This window comes from Leiobunum rupestre, chromosome 4 (assembly GCF_980474605.1).
Source record: "Leiobunum rupestre chromosome 4, qqLeiRupe1.1.hap1, whole genome shotgun sequence".
NCBI lineage: Eukaryota > Metazoa > Arthropoda > Arachnida > Opiliones > Sclerosomatidae > Leiobunum > Leiobunum rupestre.
The window spans coordinates 13,212,372-13,237,194 of record NC_143387.1 but is presented as its reverse complement, the minus strand read 5'-3'; the positions used below and the strand labels follow the sequence as shown (position 1 = coordinate 13,237,194).

The 24,823-nt window shown below is 33.6% G+C and overlaps 1 protein-coding gene across 1 annotated transcript; it reads left to right on the top strand.

Annotated features, from left to right (window-relative positions):
- Positions 1–3,095: 3,095 nt before the first annotated feature.
- Positions 3,096–24,823, top strand: LOC149946421 (O-acyltransferase like protein-like). Its single transcript, XM_090170739.1, has 16 exons — positions 3,096–3,387; positions 6,758–7,002; positions 10,083–10,197; positions 10,913–11,000; positions 11,063–11,157; positions 12,399–12,575; positions 12,949–13,119; positions 13,410–13,503; positions 13,575–13,664; positions 14,165–14,330; positions 16,717–16,796; positions 18,770–18,892; positions 19,390–19,510; positions 21,142–21,328; positions 24,020–24,162; positions 24,521–24,823. The coding sequence occupies exons 1-16, from the start codon at positions 3,096–3,098 to the stop codon at positions 24,752–24,754; spliced, it is 2,421 nt and encodes an 806-aa protein (XP_090026865.1). The 3' UTR covers positions 24,755–24,823.

Sequence of the window (24,823 nt, the reverse complement as noted above, 5' to 3'; positions counted from 1 at the left end):
TTGATATCTATTCTAATAACTCTGCGTATTAGATATAAATTACAAGTATTGGGAAAATGATACTGCTCGTTTAAGTTAAGATTTGTCTTTTGGTACAACAAATCAAATTTATTAGCTTGGGCTTGTTAACGATGCATCAGAACAGATAAATTAACCGCCAAAATTTCGGTTATCTTTTTATTAATGGATATTATTCGCAGTTGCAAAACATTTATGTTTTTATTTGGATAATATTTGGTTATGGATTAAAACAAATAAATCGGATAGTTCTTATCCAAACCCGAGCTCTATGTGCACCTCGTAGCATCAAAATTAAATATTTATCCCCAGGGATAAAAAAGATTCTCATTAACATAAAATTAATGTATCTCGCTCGAAGACAAATCTACTTCTCAATACGTAAATGGTATAACATTAATATATCTACTTAAATAGTTGGAGCGGTAACCCAAAGTATTTTGCCCAAGGTATGTGATTATTAATACTCCAGTATGCAATACATGTGCAGCCGTATCCTTGATAGAAAATGATCCTCTTGGTTGGATAGTTCTTAGCATTATACCTTTTTCTCTCATCATAAAACTATTTATAACTAACTTCATTCGACCTCTAAAAACTAGAAATCCTTCAAACGATGACAGTTTTTCGTTTTGAACAAGGAAGAAGTGTACAAAATTTTACCTTTTTGAATTTTAATATATTTAATTAAAAATTATAATAATTATTAGTTGACTCAAAATAAAGAAAGATTGAACTAAAAATAAATTTATATATAATTTATTTAATTTTCTAAAAATTATGTGAAATTAGTCGAAAATGGTTCACATTTGGTAACCAGTTGTCAATTATTTTATTATTACAATTACAATTGTTCAACGACTTTTTATATTGACATAGTGAAATGAAACTTGAGAAATATACAATACACATATAGGTTATAAAACAGCTACAAAAGTTTGAAACATGTAAAATTTTAACTGTTTTTAATAAAATCAAAAATACCATGAAGTATCAGTCATGCTTTAAACAACTATTAAGTTTGAAATCTGTCTTTGAATCCAAGACGGGTAACGAAAATAACGAATTTATAATTCGATGTTTCGTCATTTCCTTTTTGGGGTATCAAAAGGAACATTAAAATAAGCGAAAATATAAATAACTGAACTCTATGATTCTTGTATCGCCCCCCATTTTGGATAGTTACCCTTATTTTGTTTTTCAGTGTAACGCAAAATCTATGTATCCAAATTAGGCAAAGGAGGCGTTAAGTTTTTTCTGTTTATATTAACAAATATAAAAACGTGGTTATTTAAAAACATTTTAGGCTATAGATTAATTAAATAAAAAATGCTTTTATCAAAGCAGTTGGAAGGTTGATTTAAGGGGTAGTTCGGATCTATGAAGGCACAGATATTTGAAATGTTTTAGATTAAAGAGTTATTTTTTGGAATTATTTTAAAAAGCAAAATATATTTCTAAAATAATTTCCATAAATTTTCCCTCACCTTTTATATATTTTAAAACCATTTCCTTAAATTTGGGTCTTGAAACTGTAACAGTAAACTGAGAAAATTTTAAATTGTAAAGGAGTACGCGTGTTTAGTTCAGAATTATGTATATTCAAATGGAAATACATATTTGTTATATAATGTCAACGTAATTACAAATGACAGTTTCGGTTTCAGGTCAAGAAACTAAGTATTTACTGATTCTGGAATAAAATTGTAAATAAGTTATCGATACCATATGTAAATATTTTACGTCTTCTAGTGGTAGATACCCTAGATATTTAAGACATCTTACGGTATATTTTACCTAGATGTTGAATCCCTGATCATTCTTCAAATCAACCTACTTTTATCCTTAGATTAATTATAATATATGAAAAATTCAATAAATGGTACGAGTTTTTTGTCCATTTTTTTTTAAAGAGTTTCTGTAAAAATAAAGTTGTCATTTTTGACACACATATTAGATTATCAATATCCTTAGTATTTTTACGTTGAAGAAAGCAGGCTTAAAAAAAATTAGCCATTGTTGTTCTCTGATATCTTGAAAATTACCAAGAATAAGCTCACGCAAGCAAATCGTCCCTGCTAATATCGTTTTCTAAGTGTAATTTCAGTTATTTATTTATGTGCAATTGGGGCAATACTCAGGGGCTTCATGCAAAGAATATAAAGCCCCAGGAATGGAAGGATTGATATTATTGGCCGCGTGTTTTGGCCGAACTAGAAGCTTCCGGCAAAGCAAATTAGAGTAACCGGAAACGGTTATCGCAACCCGGTCTCTCTTTAAAAACGAGAGGCGCAAAAGTTCCACTAGACGGAGCTACACCTTCCATTCCTGGGGCTTTATATTCTCTGCTTCATGTTTGTCCGCTGCATATTCGAAAATGGTACATTAGTTGAAAAGATACACAATTCAGCTTGTTAACAGTTTCATTCGTAATCTAGTCCAAACGAACACCTTATTATCTTTCTACAAAATTTGTCTTCGTGAAATAGTCTGAAGAAAATTTATGTAAAAGATGGCCAGCAATTATACCAAGGAATTATCAATTTCGAGTTTGAAACTTTTAAAGCACCGGCTTAGAAGAACAAAGCATATATCAGTAATGCGCGAGGATCATGACCTTTAATTCAATTAAATATTTTTTTTTCAAAAATTAGTCATGTACTTCCATAAAAAGAAACTCGACCGCGATTTAAGTTAATATTTTAGTTAAATATAAATGATCAACATACTTTATATCAGATCAAGAGTTTTCATTTGTTCCCTTATAAAATTTATAACGCGAAATACCATATCTGCTTTCCAAAATAACGCTTAATTCTTCAGGTTTTTTTAATGTTAGCCATTCAGTGGAAAATGGAATAGCAAACCTTTAGCGCCAAGCTACAATTATAACACCTTTCCTTTACTATTAAAAAACTTTTTCGAGTAATTAATGTAAAGTTGTTTTAATCTATTTATATACGATTCGAACAGATGGTTGTCCTTGAAAACGAAACTTAATATAATTCAGTCTATCAAATAATTGCCACATTTAATAGAAGTTCGCCGGCCGTCGGACGAAGTTGTTGAGCTACATCATGAAAGTGTTAAAAAGATACGCGTTTATTTTGTGCGTTTCAATAGCTTGTTTACTGTCGTATTCAAATGGCGAATTTCCGAATCCGAAAACCGAAGTTTCGGAAGAAGCTGCTTTCAAGAAATTATTGCATATGGAGGACAAAATGAAATCGGGTCTCGAATCTCTGGTGAAATCGGCCATTCGGCTGCTCGTAAGACAAAGTTCAGAGGTCGACCTAAGCGAAGGCTGCTCGGCTTCCATCTTGAAAACTCTGTTGGCCTTAAAAGATATGAAATTGTGGGCGTTTGAAAGTAAGCTTTTGGTTATAATTGTATAAATTTGGGGGAGTGTTCTATTTGGAGACGGATATTTATTGTTGCGCGTGCGGCAGTAACACGTCATTTCCGAGTCTCCATGGTAACATAAATTTCCCAAAGGACTTGTTTGCATCAGCAAAAGGCGATGATATCACCAAGAGGAGATCATGTTAATTGTTAAGATTAAGGTTTTGCCTAACTTTAATGGCCTGTGTAATTGATACATGTTAGTAAAATTGGATAAATATTACTAATTTAAGGAAAGTTTCGGTAATGTCAAAAATAAATAGGGGGAGAAAGTCTGGCACTTGGGTCCAACCGCACGACGTCTTATTTGAGGGGTAAAATTTTTAGGCTTCGGAAATGACTTCCCCCTCGCCTCTTTACAGGGACACAAAGGTATCGGTTGTACTCCGCCACGATGAAAAATAGTTCTCTATAAAATACGTGAATATTAAACTTTTGCTTTCGATAGTTTGGTTAATTTAGTTCCTAAATGAAGTAAATATATCATAGAAACTAAAATGTGACATTTTAAAAATAATAACATGACTTTTGAAAAGAAATAAACCGTAACTAGAATAACACTCGCTTAAATAGTGGAGAGCGTGGCGCCATCTAAGAGCAGAGATCGGGACTAATTGGTAAATCTACGATGATAAGGCCTAACAATTGGCCAGTTTAACTGAAATAATAGCTATAGCTACGAGCTTTTTTTGTTTATTTTACAATTGATATAGTAATTATTAATTAAAATCAACCGTTTTCGAAGGAAATAATGGTCAGCATTTGTCAGATAGACTATTTGAAATCGCGAGGCGGTGACATGGTTGCCAGGGAATAAAATTCAAAATTTTCATCTTGAGCGCGGACCGGAATACCACAAATGCACTATTTCGCGCGTAATGTGCTATCCTTATTGGTTAGAAATATAACGTGATCACTAGCTCTTCAAAAAGGGTGTCAAGCATGGTGGAAGGTAAAATCTGAAGGCAGTGATAGACTTTCTCCCCATATTTACTTTTGGTAATGTCTGATAAATGTTTTTAAATAATGAGGAATATTTGAATATGTTACATACATTGGATAAATTTAAGTAAAACGGATGAAATTGGGACATTTCGATAAAATTAGGAAAAAATTAACAATTTCGGTTTTTTCAGGTTAAATTACTTAGATTTGGGTGAAATTCAATAAAATTCTGAAAATGGATGAAACTGGATAAAATTTTCAAATTAGGGTTAATACCAGGAAAAATAGACAAATGAAATAAATTGCGCATATTTCAAGCACTTTGGATAAAATTAAGGAAAAATGCGTAAAATCCATCAAGCTTCGGAGAAATTGGATTAACTAATAATTCGGGTTATTGACTTTTAATTATTCATTTTTAGTAAAAATTGCGAAATTTCAAGCATTAAAGGTAAATATTAGTGATGTTGGGTCAAATCGCTCTGAAACCTAAGAAATTGGACGAAATTGAATAAACTTTTGAAGTTTGGGTTAATATGAAAAATTAAACAAAGGGCGAAAGTGATAACCACTCCGCCACCCCACCAAATATTTGGATACCTTATGTTCCTAAGCGATGGATCAACACGACCAAAACCATAAGTGTATTATTCGATGGAATCTTCAATTTCACAGCCCTCACGAATTGTTCAGTGATACTTTGTCACGTCATACTTTTTGTGACCTTAAAATTAAACATTTTTAAAAATGGTAAGCTAAGTTACACTGTTGCTCTATAGGGTCATACTGAGCTCTGAGTACGAACTTTTTAACGTCATCCCTTAGCCCAATCAAAATGTCATAAGCAGCCAAATCCGCTTAAACTTCTACTCCGTTCACTTGTAACCATTCTGCAAAGGCCAACGGCGAGGAAGCTTTAGCGAAACAGACGGATAGTCAATTCCAAACTTCCGGGAATATATAGTAGATTAATCTTTAAAATTTTTAAGTCAAATTTTATTATTATTAATTCAAAATAATTTATTTCTATTAATAACTTACTAGATTAATATTTATTTTTGAAAATATATATTTTTAGTATTTTTAAATTTCAATAAGTGTAAATTATGTAATATATGTACAATTTTCTTGGGAGGATAAACTTTAGCAAAATTAAAGCGATAAGATCGTATAACCTGTGTTGTGAAAAAGACACTAAGAAGGAGACTACCCGAGGTGTTACACACCGATTTTGTTCAAACTCGGGGGATTGGTAGACCTTCATGTACCTTGAAAAACCCTAAAGGAATTTTATTCAATGGGCAACGGTTTTGCCATGGCAACGAAAAATGTTTTTGACAACATAAAATAACATGGGATTTTGACCGATTTCCCTGTGAAAAAAATTAAAAAAATTGATAAAAATGTGACCAATTTTGATTTTTTCGTCAATTTTTATCAATTTTTTTTATAATTTTGGTATTTTAATTTTGGAATCGGTCAAAATCCCATGTTATTTTCAATGGGAAAATTTCCATTTTATGTTGCCAAAAACATTTTTCGTTGTCATGGCAAACCCGTTTCTAATTGAAGAAAATCCCTTAAGGGTTTTTCAAGTTACATGAAGGTCTACCAATCGCCCGAGTTTGAACAAAATCGGTGTGGAACACCTCGGGTAGTCTCCTTGTAAGTGTATAAAATATAACCTTTAAGGTGGCGTAACAGAAGTTAGCTTTGCCCACGGCCGACAGAAAGTAATGGTGTGTTGGTGTTGAGCTTCAGAAACAGAGAGACACTAGAAGAGATAATAAAGATTTCCTGAGCCACTATACGTAAATAAATAAAAATAAATTAATAAATTAAAAAATTAAAAATAAACAAATAAATAATTGTTAGGAAAGTATTAACAGATAAAATCCTCGAATAGATATCAAAAATGCATGCTTAAGGGGGAAGAATACAGTAAAAGCCTCTTTTTTCGTTCAAGCTGAACGTTTATGTTTTAACAATTACATAATTGAATTATATTTTTCTTATAAGGCTGAACCTTCCTCTAGTGCTTAAAATAATTTTGATAATTCTAATATTAATAGTTAACGAGATATAAGGTCCTAACTAAAGGGTAGTTTGGGCGCTTGCCCAACTTGTTTAGCTCCGGGGGCCCGAATTAAAACGTAATAACTTAATTAATTTTAAATTTTAAATTGTCAAACTTATTTTAAGCACTAAACAAGAGGCTGTTCTACACTTAAATATTAATTTTATAAGTTAAAATACCAAATTAAAAGAGTTCAGCTTGAAAAGTAGACAATGGCCACTGTAGTCTTCCCCCTTAAGTCTATATATGAAATATTGTTTTTACGTGAAATGTTTTCGAGAACTGAAAATTGACGAGAACTATCTTCAATGACAGTGTTGGACGCTATTGGGAAGCCTTCTTCCGGTATATTATTGGGGACTTCTGGTCATCTTGGATCCTACCACCAATGTCTCAGTGTGAAAATCCCTAATGCCAACAAAGACCGAAATCCGAAAAGGCCTTTGGAAACTGGACAGTATTGCATTATCAAATTTCAAATTCCCTTACCACCGAAGCCGAAAAATTTTAAATGGTTTAAACCGCCATTTCAAGAAATTAACGCTACTTTCAAGACTGAGGTCAGTAGAACTATACAAAGAATGTAAAATACGAATTCCAGACTAATAACTAGCGTTCAGAAAATCCGATTTAATTTTTACATTAAAATGTCATATTTAGGTTTAAATTTAACTAATTTAAACGAATATCAAATAATCGTTTAAAATTCTTTTTTTCCCTCCAAAATGGAACACCAGAATTACTGCGCCCTGTTGGAAAAGTTTTAGGTGACTAAAGGTTGTGATTTTGGAATCAATCACCTACCATTGCACATTCGTTTGCTACTTTCCAGTTGAGCGATTTGGTTGATTTCTAGTTTATATATAAGGTCACCTACTTGGCCGAGGGTGATTCCAAAATCAATCGATATTTTTGGCAGAATATTTACTCTTTCCCTACAATTTCAGTATTAATGGTTATTCAGTTTATTTTAAAAGCAATTCTGATAAAAAAACATGAGCAAGGAATGGTAGTGGGTTCCTTTTTTCAATTGGTAAAGATTTAGGGTTTGGTGCAGAACCAATCCAGTTTTTCATTTCTAGTTATATCTTAAGATGACTGACTCGTCGACGAGCTCGTTCCAAATCCCTTTTTTTGGAACATAATAGCTTCCTTATTATCTCTCACCAATGTCGAAGGTATACGTAAACGATTTTGTCACTTATTGGTCATCCAGAAGTCGGAGCCGCCCTGAAAACATAAGTTTACTTTTAGTCTGTCTGCTAATGAACGTTGATCAGGTACATGTAATGAAGATGAATCCATGAAAAAATATTCAAAGAAAAAATTTACACGTTTTTTGATTTCCAGTAAAGATGTACAAAGGTAAAAATGAACAAAAATAATTGTTAAGCGGAAAAATTAGCAACATAAAACAATAAAAATGAAATTTATAATTTCTTAAATTAAAAAATTATTTATTTATGCATAAAAAATATACAAAATAAAAAAATAAAAATGAAATTTATTACTTTTCAATTTAAAAATTATTGTTTTATGCATAAAACCCAATACATGAATGTTAAGTTTTCCATTTAATCCGAAGAAATTAAACTTAGATTTTTAGTGAGCAACAAAGGCGCAAATAGATAGTGTCATTGCGGGTTTATGGATACAAACAAATATGAAGGCAAGTTCTTTTGTTGACACTGCGTAGAATGGGCTAAATATCAATGTTCCGTTACCTTAAAAACAAATTTGGAAGAAACCAAACGGACTATATGTAACCACCATAACCACCACGCTAATTTAGTGGACACTAAACAAATCATGAAGCGAAAGGCCGAAACTATTTTTTAAATTTTTTATCTCTAATAATTTCCATGTACATTTTTACCACGCAGCGAATTTTGTGTACATTTCTGCCATTGTACATTTTTACCACGCAGCTAATTTTGTGTACATTTCTGCCATTGTACATTTTTACCACGCAGCGAATTTTGTGTACATTTCTGGCATTGTACATTTTTACCACGCAGCGAATTTTGTGTACATTTCTGCCATTGTACATTTTTACCACGCAGCGGATTTTGTGTACATTTCTGCCATTGTACATTTTTACCACGCAGCGAATTTTGTGTACATTTCTGCCATTGTACATTTTTACCACGCAGCGAATTTTGTGTACATTTCTGCCATTGTACATTTTTACCACGCAGCGAAATGTGTGTACATTTTTTCCGCGTACCAATGAAGATACGCTAGTACAAGGATAGGCGTAGGATGTAGAACCATGATATATACCCCCCCCCCCCCGCAAATCAAACACGTATCTCGATGACCTTACTGTTGAAGTCTGTATGCACAAAAACAAATTCTAGGTACTTTGATAAATGAAGAAATTTGGATGAAACTATTGCAATGCGGTGGAAAGGAAGACATCGGGAAAACAATGTCAATGAAAACTAAAATAGTCAAATTTAGGATGATAATGGTATTTTTGAAGACAACGGCGGGACAGTGAACTGAAAAGTAGGTCGCATTAGTTAGAGACGTCTAAATACAAACTGGACAATGTCAGCAATGAAACGACCATACATAAAGAGATACGGTGTAGAAACAGCATTAACCATGAATAATTGCTCCTCAGCCATTCAATGGATCTCACTAGTTCAACGAGTGCTTGGTAAGCCTTTGGAAAGGTGATAAAGCGCTCGAAGGCCCTTGCCGTGTGAGCACAACTATTTGTTAATAGCTGTGAAGGTCAAAGAAGAGAAACGATAGATAGCGTCATCTTTGTCTTTCAAATAACTTGGATCAAAATTGTTTTAACTATTATTGATAAAATGTTTGCTAAGAGGTTATGCTATAGACGTTAAATCAAGAAAAAAAAGTAACTTTAAAGGTCTCGGTTGACAAATTTGCTTCAGATACCGGTCATAATAAGCCAATACTGCCATGCAAAGCACAAAAGCATTAACGACCAAAACCAAAATATGGAGAAAACCCGCGAAATTCAAACTTTCTTTGCCTTAAAATACCCCAACTTACTTCTTTCAAGTTTATATAGTAGACTTGGATTTTTCAACTCAAATTATATTCTGGTACAAAACAATTTACAGGCCAAACGATATTTCAGAAATATCATTAAAACCATGTCTTAAAAGGCGAAAAAAATTCCTTTTGATTTGACTTTTAAAGAAAATAAACACATTAATGCGTTTTTGGTGTGAAAATAATGCAAAAACCTAAAATAATGCGTTTTGAAACAAGTCATTTCTCTTAGAACAAAAATTTTAAATTCGAAAATTAGTTCAAAATTGAAATTAACGTATAAAATAAGGAGAAATAAAACCAAAATCTGTAAATCGAAAATTTGGTCGTTAATGCTTTTGTTCTTTGCAAGGCAGAATAAACCTCGACAGTTTTTACGAAATTACTTTCATTACGCATTTCAGTTTTCATAAGAGACGCGATAATGTTTTCTAATTTTCAGTATCTTTGGTGTACAAAATAAATCTAACAATAACTATAAAAAGATATTTATTCATTAAAAAATAAAATATTGGTTTAACGACTAAAATAATTAATATTTCACCTGTTCTCATCAATTTGCATATTTTTAATGACGAACTTTTCTAACTAATATACATTTATGAAGGTGATGAATGAGATCAGTAAATCATTGTGGTCCATGTACGACGCGCCATCGTTGTTGGGCGTCTGCGTCCCGTCCGCTTGTTCAGAAGGGGACATTCGACAGTTGCTTCAAGCTGGTAAGTACACCCAACAAACATAGGCAGCGTCCAAGCGATTTCTCAAAAAAATCCAAAGTTTAGAAGTTAAAAGTATAACATGTGTTATGGTAAATATTTATTTTAATATTTTAGAAAATTTTGATTTAAATAATGTTCGAATATCATTTTGGAGCATATTATCTGATTTGGTTTTTTTTTTAATTTTACTTAAGCTGACTTAAGCTGATAAGATGTGTATTGGGAAAATATACGATTAATTTGTACATTTTTATAAATAACAACTGAATCAATTGGGCGTACATTTAATATATTTAACTTCTTTTCCATTTTAAAACAAAATTTCATTTTCATTACATTGCTTTATTTGGAATCATCTAATCATTTTTCAATTAAATTAATTTTTCATTAATTTATTTTGAAAAATAAGATAATTTTATTAATTTTATATTTTTAATTAAAATATTCTGCGATATTGACATTTGATAAAGTTTTATACATATTGGCGATATCTTCATAAACTGGCAATTTTTAATATGGTTCAAAAAGTGCGGGTCTCCCAAATTTACATTTTAATTGATTGTCATTTTCAAGATTAAGATCACCATGTTTATAGAAGTTATTCTAAAGCTTCTATATTATTTAAAAAAAAATTCAAATTGAGTTCCCCGTTTACTCAATTCCGCAACGATTGCAAAAAATTTTTTTTTTTTAATTGATGACCTTTTTTCGACAGGCGCCTCCAAATTGGGCACTAGCGCCGAACTAGAAAGTTGCGAGCTCCCCGATAAAACCAAAATGAGTACTTTACAGATATCAATTGTGTAAGATATTAACGAACTACCTTGTGAAAACATCACTAAACATGGACGAATGTTTCTTTTAGATCAATCCTGTTAAGCATCGTTATCTTTTGTTCGGTTGTAACTCTAGCGTTGGAAGTGCACAAATCCCGTTGTAAGGCAAAGAAACTGGAAAAAGGTGAGTTGCGGATTAATCATCATCTCGCCCGATTTTAATCTTCTATTAAGAACTTTTAAGACAATTCATGACTTGGTAATGAAATCCCAAATTCGTGTGTTTCTCCCTCTGTTTGGTCTTTACAACCGCGTTACTTTAGCGTCACGTTCGTTATTGATTTGATAAAGGACGTACATTCAGGCTCGTGTTTTACATTTTAGTGTTGGTATTCGGGCCTGAGCATCAGTGAACACCAATGTAAGGCAATTTTGTGTGGTAGTTTAACCCAATTTTCGGTATTTCTCTAGGACTTAAGCAAACGAAAGTTGCCCTTGTGAAATAAATTCTAACCTTTGATTATTCGAATAAGAAAACACTAAAAGTTGGACGAATGTTATCGAATCCCCTGAACATCGAAACTATCGTTTAAAAATAATTGGAATTAAAGGGAGAAAAATGAAAGTAAAATTAACTGTTTTCACTTAATGCAATATTTTCAACCTGTGTTTAATGGAAAAAGCTGTTTAATCTCAAAAGTCAGTATTCGTCTTTCCATAAATATCATGAATATTATAAGAATAATATGTATGTATGTATTTATATAATTTATTTATTAAATTGTGTTTTATATCATATATTACGGCTTGCGACATCAGGCACGTGCCTTTTAGACGGCGTAGTTTTTGAAGCCATGGACATTTTAAAACCGATAAATTACTTTTCCTTTCGAGTGTGGATATCAGGGGCTTCGACTTCTTTACCTCTCACGTGGGTGACCTATAACGCCCATTTACTTAAGCCATGGTTATTTTTAATGAAATCTGACCAAGGGAAATCGTACAAAGTGACATAATACTGAAAGAACTCGGCGGTTAAAATACCGAGGCCTAAGAGCCTTAATGCGTAAATGCCTGCCCTAAGCTAATGGCTCCGAATATATTTTATCAATAAAGTGTGCAATTGTTACAAGGGAGAATGACTCTGTAGGGACCTTTCAGGGGCATCATGGTCAAGTTTTCTTCGGGCAAGACCAAATGAAAGAAACCCATAACTTCTGTCACGTCATAATGTTTATTGAACCAATGTGATAGTGGCTTACTGTTAGATGTAGTCAATATCCCTAAGAATAATTAAACGCATTATTGATTACATATATTTTATATCGATTAATATTTATTAATCTCAACAAAAGCCGTCCATCTTATTTACGCTACGTAAAATAACGAGGTTGGTTTTTAAAATTCCTATTAATCGTTTTTCAGAAAGTTACACTATGAGAATCTTTAAGTCCTTTTCTTTGGTGGAAAACACTCAGAAGTTAATGAAAACAAGAGCAGCTCAAAAACGATCTCTGGACGCTTTGAATGGAATGAGGTTCTTGTCGGCCACTTGGGTCCTTTTGGGACACTCTTACTCTTTAATTAACAAGAACAACTTAAGTGAGAACAAACTATTCTATTTGGATTCAAAATAGGCCCAATAACATAATGATTCCTTTATAAAATATCACGTTCCTCTAAGAGCGCGCTGTGAGGACAATTTAGTTATTTAAACAATGCATTGCATTATTTCCATTATCGTAGTAAAACCCGTTTTTCGCAGGGAAGGATTAATTTGCGCAAAATAGGAAAACTGAAGCTATTTGCGGTATTTATTTCATATAAATATTCTTTGAATCTCTAAATCTAGGCGTCCAATTTCTTTATCTAGTGATGATTACGCGGATTGTTATAATAATTTAAAAACGTCAAATATAAATGCTTCAATGGTAGTTCAATTATGTTACTTAAAGAAAAGCCTTCATTACTACAGGGTCGTCTATAAGAAGGTTCAGCGCCCTCAAATGCAAATTTGACATCCCCTCGCGGATCGAGCCCAGGACCACTAGTAAAGAGTGGGAGTTAAACGTTTCGTTTATTAGAGTGAAAGCGTTGTCCATTCATCTAGAGGAGCCTATAATAGCTGGAAAAGCAGCGGAATTGCGTCAGTTTCGAAACAGTTTTTTTGTTCTGTTATTTATAGACAACGTTTTTCAGCGTCCAACATTTTATTGTGGTTGTAGAATTAAAATTTGGAAGCTTCTAGGCTAGGTTTACGGGCATTTATTTCAAGGTTCCACCTGACGAACTATAGATAGGAATTTGCCTTTGTAGTGGCGTGTTAGAGTATGAAACCACGGTTGGGTCGCAGTCTGAGAGTGAAAACCTGGAAAATAGTCCAGGCCAGATTTCGTGGTTTAAAGAGCCTTAATAGGTTTTGAATTGCTTAATTAGGTCATGCACTGTATATAAAAGACCTTTCTGAAGACTTTTTCATGTCGGTCATAACGGGATCATACATGTCTGTGGATTCCTTCCTATTTATTACGTAAGTTGAAAGGCTTCAAGTTTCTGGAATGAACAAAATTCAAATTTAATACATATTACTTTTAAATTTAGGGGCGTCTTGGTAGCGTACAATCTTGTTTTGATTTACGATTCGAAAAAGGTGTTTAGTCCAGTCATCTCCATTTGCCGAAGAATTTGGAGGTTCGTTGGTTTATGATTGCTATGCCCAGTAGCGGCGCCAGGATTTTTGAGGATGTAGGCCAACCATATGGAGGCCCGAAAATTTTTTCAAATCTGTCCACGTGGATAATCTAATTTGTTAAAGCAAGTGGTGCAATTTTTGGGTAAAATGGGTACGCGACGAAAAAATTAGAACTAAAAAATAAACTACTGTCAAAGAAAAGTTACTCGTACCTTTGGAAGGAATCAAAACAGCAGTTTCGTTAAGCGAATCACTCGCGTTGAATATTGAAAATTTAATAAATTATTTATCAATCAAATTTAAGAATTTTCTGATATGAATTTTTGGAGGCCCCTACCAAAATTTCAAGTAGGCCCAGTCCTACCCCGGCCTGTTGCTGGCACCGCTACTCTATACCTAATTGGTGTCTCTGCGCAGTGGCCAATAAAAACGACAAGTTACACATAAAATTTCCGTTGTGAGCGTTCTCAACAGAAGCTTTGTTTTTAATTTTTTTCAGGTTTCTACCAACTATATTGGTAATGATGGGAATAGTCTTAATAATTGAACGTTTTGCCTCCGGACCTGAATACAAGAGATTCTTTAAAAATTATCATGATCAATGCTTAAGACGATGGTGGACCAATTTGCTTTTCATAGCAAATTTTCAAACTATTTCTGGAGCGGTAAAAGCTTTTGTGTTCACTTAATTTTACCCAATAGTTTAGTATTTATCTAATTCAATACATAAGGCAATAGCTCAGACAGTTCGGTGACGTTCTTAGAATACCTCAAGATAAATTAGGAGCGGTTGTCAATGGAAAATTTGTGATTTTCATTCATTTACAACATTTGTTGAATAGTGGCCTAGCGGTTAGCACTTACGCCTCGCAGCAAGAGGAGCCGGGTTCCATCCCAGCTTGTGGCACTGGGTGAAAACTCGAAACAACTCCTTCTGCGTTGAGTTTGCAAGTTCTATCCTCGCTGGCTTAATGGGTTTTCCCCCGAGCTCTTCGTTTTCCCCTTCCTTAGTGTAGGTAGCTGTTGGCTCGGGTGGCTTGAAGGGCTTGCCACCACCCTCCTACGCATTGTAGCCCGGCCACCTGAATTAATGGCTTTAAATATCGCTTAATGACTTAGGCCTAAGCTGGTGCCTTTGGTATTAGCCTAGCTGATTATTATTATTATTTTGCGTGATTTTCATAAGTGCCTAGCAAATATTAAAAATTTTAATACGGATATGGCGAGCCAGTAAGAAAACAATAACAGCGATACATTTTTTTAGGTATTCTCAAGATTTTAAATTCTTACCTGTTTTGCGTATTTGGAATAGTCTGAATTTTAAATCTTGAATTATTTCAATAGTATTAACACGAATCTCATATTTGCGTTGTAAAATTTTGTATATTACGGTTATCTAATAGCCCAAAGACTGTTTTCCTTGTCATCCTTGAGCCAGATAGATTTATGACTAGCAACTTCGCTTATCAAATAGGCATTGTGATTATCAGATGAGTAGAGATGCCGAATCTGTATGATGGAACTTTCAGTCACCCACCTATCTTAGTTAATATTTCACGTGAAAATCATGTTTGGATGTTTAACAGATGTTTTTCGGGATTTTTATTCTGTAACGCGTAACTGCAGGATATCTAATTTTTGAAGTTACCATCCCTAAAAACGCGCACAAAGAGCTTTGTTTAAGCTAATAATCTCCCATTTGGCGTAACTGTACGAGGCGTTATGGCTAATAATATTTTGAATAACTATCATTTATTTTAAATTTAAATTTCTTAAGGGTCAATAAGCGACCAATGTTAATCTAGTCGCTAAAGATATTGTCCATTCGGAAATCATTTTATTTATTGGAGGTAGATAATTATTTGAAATGACACGATTCAAAAAGGATTGTTTGCCATTTTGTTAAAACTTTTAACTCGAAAACTGCTTAAACGAAATTATTTATTTAGATGTTGTATTTTGCAATGGTCAAAAATCTTTTATTAAATAGAAAATTAACATAATTTAATTAAATTAAAACTGGTGCTTTGGCGGTTCCATCTTGATCGGAAACTGTTAAAATTCTGGGTTAAAAGACACTTAAAGTGGCGTTTAGTTTCAGGGAAAAACTCCCTTTCAACAAATACTTTTTCGTGCACGTAATTATGCTATGTGGTTCACCCTTTAAAATGTTGGGTTGTTTTAGACTCAAAATGCGTAGTTTTTAACCCGATTCTGGATCAGTAGAGTAAAAAATGGTTGGTTTCGTAACCCAAATTTGCATCAACTTTTATAATAACCCCCATTAAGTTAAAAAGTAGCCGAAAACGTGTTGAAAAAATTACAATATTTTGTGTTTAATAAAATTCAATGATTTAAATAGCAAAAATAAACAGCCACTCAAAATTTGTGTTTGTCTGTTTATGCACCTCTAATATTAGCTCAATTGCTCCCCAATTTCTACTCTGATAACGGATTGATTACAATGTCAATTCCGTCCACAAAAGCTATCCCTTCAAAGAAAAGAATAAGCATGGGCCTTTGAGCATTAGATATATGAACTCTAGCTAAATTTGGTTACAATTCATAAAAATCAATTTCATTAAGTCCAAAAATATCCATTTAATTCGAATTAAAACTTATTAAAACTTATTTGTTAGTTTTTACTAATTTTCTAGTTGTCCTTTATTTTTGCCTTGCCGGTCGTTGCTCACGAAATTTAAGTAAAATGGCCCAATGAAGGGATACTTTGAAATGAAATAAAAAATGGGTTATATACTACTAAATATTTATTCTGAAGTAAACCCAGTCATATTATTATTCTTCCAACCATTCTTAGGTTATTTTTAACAAAAATGTGGTTAATGCTAAGGGAGCTTTTGTTGGAGCACTAGTTCACCCTCAATATCAATAGTTTCCAAACATTTACGAGCAATAACTGGCTTTCTGTATACTATCAATACAATTTGACGGCATTTTATTATTTAGAAGTTTCATTTAAATCAAGGAAAACCTCTGTTATCAGTTCACTATAATTTCTTAGTTTTTTCGCTCTTCACCATTTCTTTCTAGTGCGTAGCCCAGCTATGGTACCTTTCTGCTGATGTACAATTATTTATCTACGCAGTGATCTACTTTCTTCTTCTATTCAGGTAAAATATTTTGGATAAATTTTGTTGCAACTGCTTTATCTATAATCTGTCAAACTGAAAATGCTATCATCTGTAAATGCTTGGCAACAGCAACAGCATGTTATTGAAGAGCCTATTGAGCAATGATAGATGATTTCTGGAATTGTATAGGTTTGAGTGACGCACCTCGTAACCGAGATTCAAAAGGGTTAGTGATAGGAATAAAATACCTTTGTTTCACCATTATAAATGAGGGTACTAGAAATTATGCATTATTCATTTGGTTGTTTAGAGATTTTGGCGTAAACCAATATGAATTTTTCAAAATATCCAAAATAGTACCATTGGCTAGGCTTTGTCCACATACCTGGGATCTATACACTTGCATTTACTATTTTAAATAAGGTTTTTTTGACTCCTCAATTGTAATGCCAAATATTTAAGTTTTATATATTCGTAATGCCAAATATTTAAGTTTTATATATTCACAATCAATGAGTTTAACTAAGTATATATTCCCCAGTTATATTATTTCTAGCATAGAAATGCAGTAGTTCTTCCGAAACATTTGTTTCCTATTTTCGTTTTTTTTACAAACCATCAATCGTTATGTTGGACGCTGGTCGCCCCCATGACGGTTGACAGGTTTCCAATCAGCGCTCTGCTCTCTCGCCTCAAGGCGTGCTGGCAGGGTCGCCTTTAAATTGGTTTAGAGGGCTAATGGCCATGGTCCTTTACTCCCCGTTCTCGCTTTTGACATTGTCCCGCACGTGTCTCCACTCTTGGGGCTTTATGAGAATCCGTCCCTGTTTCTTACCTTCGTTTCCTTTTTACTTATTTACATATGAAAATAACTATTGAAGTTTGCAAGAAATCCAGTATAATTCTAAGAACACATGCGTGTTCGTTTTCTTTGAAAGTTCGTATTTTTAACCTACCTTACAATCTTAAGAAGATGTGTCCAATTAAACTTGTTTTTGTAGTAAATTTACCATGTGTGTTGCGCTTTGCTAAGTGCGGAAATTTATAACTCGCATGCGCGCGTTTCCGACCTTTGACCCGGGGGGTCACCAAGTTTGGTGTCCCCTGGTATTCTAAGTTTCTGCCAATAAGATATTCCAATAAAAAAACTAAAAGAAACTGATTGGCGAACACAAACCGACCCGGATGAAGAGGTCACGTGACCCTCGAGTAAAAACTCGGTGTCCGCGTTTTTGGAAGGCAGAATTTAAATCTTAACGAAGTTGACAAAAGGACCAACTCTAGAGAGACCAAAACAACCTCGTGAGTGACTTCACCTATGATGGTGTGAGTAATTCAAATTTGTTTAGTCAATCATCTATTCGGTACCGATGATTCGCGTTATACGCGACGGTATAAGTGATCGACACGAAACCGATGATTCGCGTTATACGCGACGGCATAAGTGATCGAAATAAAGAAGGTCCAGAATACATCTAAATTGTGCGCGCACCCCGCTCGTGCCACCTTCTTAGGAGAAGCCAGGCGTTGGACACCAGACTCAAAATCTTAAGTATCGTTTTATTAGTAGGGCCCTGTGGGCTTCATTTTAAGGGAATTCCCAGAAACACCCTAGTTGGTGTTTGAATTATGAAATGTTTTGTTTTTGTTTAATTTGTTTTTATTGGTCAACCGTATATCCGGTAAATGTTCCTTTTTGAGTTTAACTTTATCAATGTATATTTTAAAATTAAATCTATCTTGCAAACTTCAATCTATTCTCTTTACCTCTAACTAGTAAGCATACCCTAGACACTTACTCCTAAATTTAGTATGTCTCTCGCTAACGCCAATAGTGAAGTTACGCGAGTTCTTCGGGACAGAGTCAATTGCTGATGGGTTTTCGACTATGGTTTTAGCCCTTGTGGTAAAGCTCATCACACAATCCGATATTTATACTGTATCTGCATCTTATTTTAAATAGAGTTCTTGATTATAGTTCTCAAAAATATCGCTTAACTATCTATAAACAGGAATCCGAAATATGGTCAATACCTTTTGGGCCTGGGCATATTTGCCGGGATGTTCTCGTCTGGGCTCGTAACCTATATCTTTGAGTTTCCACCTGCAGCACTTCCCGATTTGACCAACGTTCGGTAAGATAATAATATTTCTTATAAAATCCAAATAATTCATGTAGGAAAAGGAATATATTAACTACGACTACGCTGAACATGGACACTACACAACGCTGGGGGTTTCCCTCTTCTATTCATTATCACTTTTTGGATCGTGTTAATTGTAACGTGCCTGTTATTAAATAAAAACGGGAAACCCAGTGTAATGTAGTGCCATCTTCCGCTTAGTTATTGTAAAACTCTTCCTCATTATCAGCTGCTCACAATTGTAATATCATGAGACAACACAAAATGAAAATGTTTTTGTTACGCGGGATTCGCACACGCAATAGAACTTTGTCTCTGTTGAATTAAAGTTATGAATTATGGTAAAAATTGAATGAAGTTATAAAAAGGTCATCCTACTTGATTGATTACTCTAATTAAAAATATTCTGGTTTTATCTGAAGTGATTTTCTACTGGATCGGCTTTTCGCAGATTATTCTAGTGCAATTGTTTTTTTCTATATTTGTAGCAAAATATTTGACTACTTAGATAACGTCACCATTAAACCGTACATCCATTTGCCAAACTACAGCATCGGACTCTTTCTAGGAACTTACTTGACTCGGAACAAGGAAACCAACGTCACAAGGGTTAGTGATGTAGTGTATTTAAAGTACATGTAACCAAGAACATATTTAGGTATGATTCAAAACTTACGAGTCATCCTTCCAGAGAGGTAGCTTTCTAACGTAAGCTTCTCACGTAGTAACGTTGGAAATAAGGAGGGGATCATGTCAAAAATGCTCGTAGAGCAAAGGCAGTGGCGTAACAGAAATCCACGGAATCAGAGGCGCGAAGGGGAAGGCAGGGCCCTATACATAGCGTATGCAATTTCATTCAATTAGTTGACCAGTTTCACTTTGGGCTCTCCGGGTAAAATTTTTAACTTTGAAACGAATTAGACGTTCTCAGGTCAATGTAAGCACCGTCTCAATTAATATTAATATTTTCATTCAAATATACCACTAACAATCTACCAAAGGTTTAATTTAATCGGTTAATCAACTCACGTTTATTTAACCACAATCTCAAAATTTTCATAATTTTCATTCAATATTGAAAAGAAAAACAAAGTGTTTTTTTTAAAAGGACCAAATATTCGAAACTAAAGGGTTAATTTATCATTTACTACGGAATAAAATCAATTCGCCAAATATGGGTGCCAAAACAAGAGGTGGCTCGTTAATTATTGTAAAAAATTATATTTTAAACCATGACATTGAAAAGTTAGAATGAATTAGTATATAGCACTATATAAAACAATATCGTCGACTTTACCAGCTGTACGCGATTTTTTGGTATTTGCCGGAAATTTAGACCGCTTTGAAGTCTAAAAATAAACTTACGTATACTGTCTAATATGAACAAAAAAGTATAGATAAAATATGTTTAAGTTAATAATTTCGAACGTTAAATTTAATTTAAAAGTTACACAGTTATGTAACTTTTAAGACCGCAATATCACCTTCCGCAATTGAATGAGATTGATAATCCCTGTTTTTAAATAATGTGTAACTTAGGAACTTACAATGAAAATAAACTATTAATTTTGTTAATTCTTTTGGTGAACTTGAGTGCAGAGTCCGTAATGTACGACTTCTGCTGAGCAAATAATGAAGTTAAACGTGTATATTTATGCTAAATGCCGGAACACTTCAGAAAATTTCGGGTATCAATAACGGTTTTTTTTAATCTCACCCAGAATTTTTCCGAACAAACACTTAGTTATCAAAATTGCATTACATTCATTAGTTATTTGCTCCGACATAGAAAAAATGACGAGTTAAATAAAGCCATATCTGTCCCCCATAGAAATTAGGTATTAAAAACCGTTAGTCAAATATATAGGGCAATAGAAAAACCCCTTCCAAGTGGCAATTGGATAAAATGGATGATATCATTTAATCTGAGAGGGGATTGGAAAAGTAATTAAATTTCGGAATTTCGACGTTTGTTGGAATAACTCAAAGGAGAATGGCATACATGCAATTTATATTGAAAAGTCAGAATATCTATCTTTGATTTGTTCAAACCAATATTAACCATCTGATTTTAAGAAAGTATTACTTTTGTGTTGCTATATGTTTGGTTTTACAATTTATCATCAAATCCATTTCTAGTCTACAGGTTACGCGCGTTTCGATCGATCTTGATTCACGTTAACACATAGTCATCATTAATGTTTTCGCATCTAACATTCGGCTCGTGAATTTTTTTCTAGCTCCAAGCTCTATTAGGATGGACAACAGCAACATGCTTTGGATTGACCTGCGTGTATGCAGTCTATCCGTGGGTCAGATCGTTTGACTATACGATGCTCGAAGCCATCACCTTTTCAACATTTCAAAGGACTATGTGGGGACTCGCTATAGCTTGGCTCACCTACGCTTGCTACGTTGGAAAAGGAGGTATGAACACATTTAAATTAAAACTTTCCCAAAAAGGGCTCAACTATGTTCATTAAAAACACATCGTCGACAAGTTTTGGCGGTGTCAACGCCATCATCAAGACTAACAAAGTACGTCGCGTATTCATTGTATTTACAACCTTTTACGAGAATGAGGGGTAAGAGATTTATACATAAAAAAGTGGTAAGGTAAACAGCAAAGATTATACGTTATTTTTTTACAAACATGTTTTTCCAGGAATCATTTAAAAATGGCCCTTTATTAAAACTTCTTTACTTTCACTTATATTTCTTTGCGCGTAATTATTAGGTTGGGCGCTAATAAGTTATAAGGAACTTTGATGCAGGACCCTTTTTATACAATTTCTGGAAAAACCTGTTCGTAAAAATATAACGTATAATCTTTTCTGTTTCCCTTACACCCCCCCCCCCTTCTCTAAAACGATAGTTCATGTTTCAAACTCTCGTCGTTCATTAGACGGATAACATTATGGTCCAATATTATAAAATAATCTAATTTAAAAGACAAGATACTTCATGACTGGTTTATTTTATAAATTAAAAGTCATGAAGTTAGTTAGTTTATTTTATAATTCTGTTTAAACCATGACTTTTAATAATTTTAAAATATACGATTATGGTCCATTTCCTGTCATCTACTTAGTAAAACAATGGCAGAATTTATTCAATAATTTTGTTATAAGATGATTAATTTGGCATCACCATCTCTGGCTTATCGATTATTGCACCACCTATGAGAAAAGAGACTTCCTTAGCCTTTTATTTCGTTATTCACCTAGGTTCTGCCAATAGTACTATGTTATAGCAAAGCAATAACTAACCACTTAGAGTATAATACATTTTAATTAAATGAATTAATGTAAGCGTTAAGATTCACCAGTGAAACTGAAGGTTTTGGAAATGGCTCGCGTTAAAATTACTTCTGTGGATATTTAGCTTCCGAAGCTCAGCGGACGAGAATTGCTTTTCCCAGTCTTCTGACGACGTAATTCACCAAGTCATAACGTCGTCCATGCTAAAGGAAAGAAGACGAAGCGGGTGAAATTATGATAGGAAATGAATTTTCAGGCAGTTAATTTATATTTCGTTCTTGTGTACCATAATGAGTAATTCAATCGGTAGGCTAAGGATCACCAGAAGGCTGCGAGGCTCTCCGGGAAAAAGAAAATTTAAATTAAATTTAACCAAACATAAGATGGAGTTAATAAATAATAATATTAATAATAAAGAATCAATTTGGCACTTTTCGGAGCGATTTGACGCCCTTGAAACATTGAAGAGTATGCAATGAGCCCCTACGCTACTTTTTTCTTCCAACGGAAATGCCTATTTACATTTCGTGGTTTTTTTTAGTGATGAGGGGATTAGCTAAAATTATGGTTTTTTCATTGAGAATATCAGTAGTAGAATTTAATTACCGTGGGTTTCAATAAAATAGTTTAATTCTCGCGGCTTCAGTAATAGAACTAAGTTGTTTTGAGTTTCAGTTAGTAAATAATTGCGAATGGAAAATTTTGTTCTGTATTGGTTTTATGAGATAATTTGGAAATCGCAGAAATGTTTAATCTGATTTGATTTACGAAATAAAACATGAATTTTATAATAACCACCCGCAATTATTAATATTGTCTAAATTGGCCCAAGATTTCATTAAAAACATATTGAATACAGTAACGTTTATTCGCCTGAAAATTGTACTCTGACGGGCTCCACTGGGGCCCTGTATTTGATGTTTTTGGGGAAAAAAGTCAATTGTACTTGTCAGAAACGTAACAAACATCAATAATATAGACAATGAATGCATTTGCTCGTTAAAGGTGGGGTTCCCGCTCACCTCTACAGTGACATGACTTTTGTCTTCATTACAACAGCTTTTGTAATTTTGGTGGCTCCAATTTTTGACGTTTGATGGTGTATATATTATTTCTTAAAAATGTGTTAGATTTTATAATATTAATAGATCGCATATAAATTAAATTTCGTATTATTTGGTAGTGTTTTTCGTAATGTCATTTTACTCATAACTAATTAATATTAAAGACATATCTCATTTTAGATTTAACATTATCGTCAAATGAAGTTAAAAATTTATAAAACATTTTATGTGTGAAACTCTTCATTCTTAATACTTTCTATGGTGTTCAGTAAATTGCGCCATCTGACTTTTACAAAATTAATAATTTTCCATGGGAATGAAAACTGAGCTAGTAGAAACTTGGCAGCATGACGTTACGCCGTACCGTTTGCTATGGCAGCCATGTTTGTATTTTTTCTTTTTCCAATTGGAAAAAGCTTGGCAGCATGACGTATATAATACGTCACCCAAGTCCCTGTTCCAAATTCTTACCCGCGTAAATTGGGTTTTGTCAACGCCATAAATCAGACATTTCTTGAGACGCCCAATTTAAAAGACCTTAAGAATCTAACGCCACGGTTAAACTATAGAGCTTAAAAGTAACCCAATTTAAGCCAGTTCGATTGCCAGTTTTGACAAATGAAATGAAGAGAAACGCGACAGGAAAAACGGTTTCAAGCGATAGTGTGAAGGCGGGTCTATTTGTTTATAAGCTGCACATGAGTCACACACCTGAACACAATGCTCTGAATAGTATTCCGTCATCTTAAAATCTGGTGTGAGTGAAGAATGTAATTTAAATTTCTTTATTTCAGGATATATCAACGACTTTCTATCCTGGCCCGGATTTCAGCCACTTGCAAAGTTGTCTTTCCAAATTTACGTGGTACACGTGTTAGTACTGCGGGTCTATTGGTATACAAGAATGACACATCTACAAGCCACGAATAGCACAATTGTAAGTTTGTTTTTGTAGTAGCAGCGTGTGATAATTCCGATTTGGTAATTACCAAATGATTCGACATAAAGAAGTTTAGCAAAGCGCTCTAGAGGAATTTAGAAATATATTTGTATTCGAGGGCTTGTACGAATTTCAATGATAAAACTAACAAACCTTTCCATGAGTAGCTAATATTTAATATAGAATTGGTGTAATTTACATCCTCGTCTGACAGCAGCTCAAATAAGCAGGGTTGTGTGATCATTTGCTTTAGCGTATTATAGGTGTCCTGAGAGTGTAAATAGAAGATGATGCTCAAAATGTTTAAGTAAAATAGATTTTCAACTTTAGTTTAAGATATAATATATATTTTCAGATAAGCGCGTTCTTCGCTACCTTGTGCGTTAGTCACATTCTGGCACTGGTTCTGAGATTGTTCATCGAAGCGCCTTGCATTGAATTGGAGCGCGTTTTCTTTTCGTGGTTGTTCGGCGGCTCAGAGGCTAAGAAGGACAAATCCAAAACAGAGCTGCAACTTGAAGAGAAATATACGCCAACTGATTCTACTAACGAAAAAATTGGTGAAGAAAACGGCGGCTTCAGACTTTAACTAATAGTCGTATCCAAAGTCCAATTGTTAAAAATAATGACACGCGCTGTCCGTTCTCTGTATCTACAT

What these genes read in the sequence shown, in the direction of transcription:
- LOC149946421 (XM_090170739.1), top strand. Translation starts at nt 3,096, where the DNA reads ATGAAAGTGTTAAAAAGATACGCGTTTATTTTGTGCGTTTCAATAGCT. An exon ending in GATTCCTTCCTATTTATTAC is followed by an intron (nt 13,504 to 13,574) that starts GTAAGTTGAAAG and finishes TTTTAAATTTAG; the next exon opens with GGGCGTCTTGGTAGCGTACA. An exon ending in TTGCTACGTTGGAAAAGGAG is followed by an intron (nt 21,329 to 24,019) that starts GTATGAACACAT and finishes TCTTTATTTCAG; the next exon opens with GATATATCAACGACTTTCTA.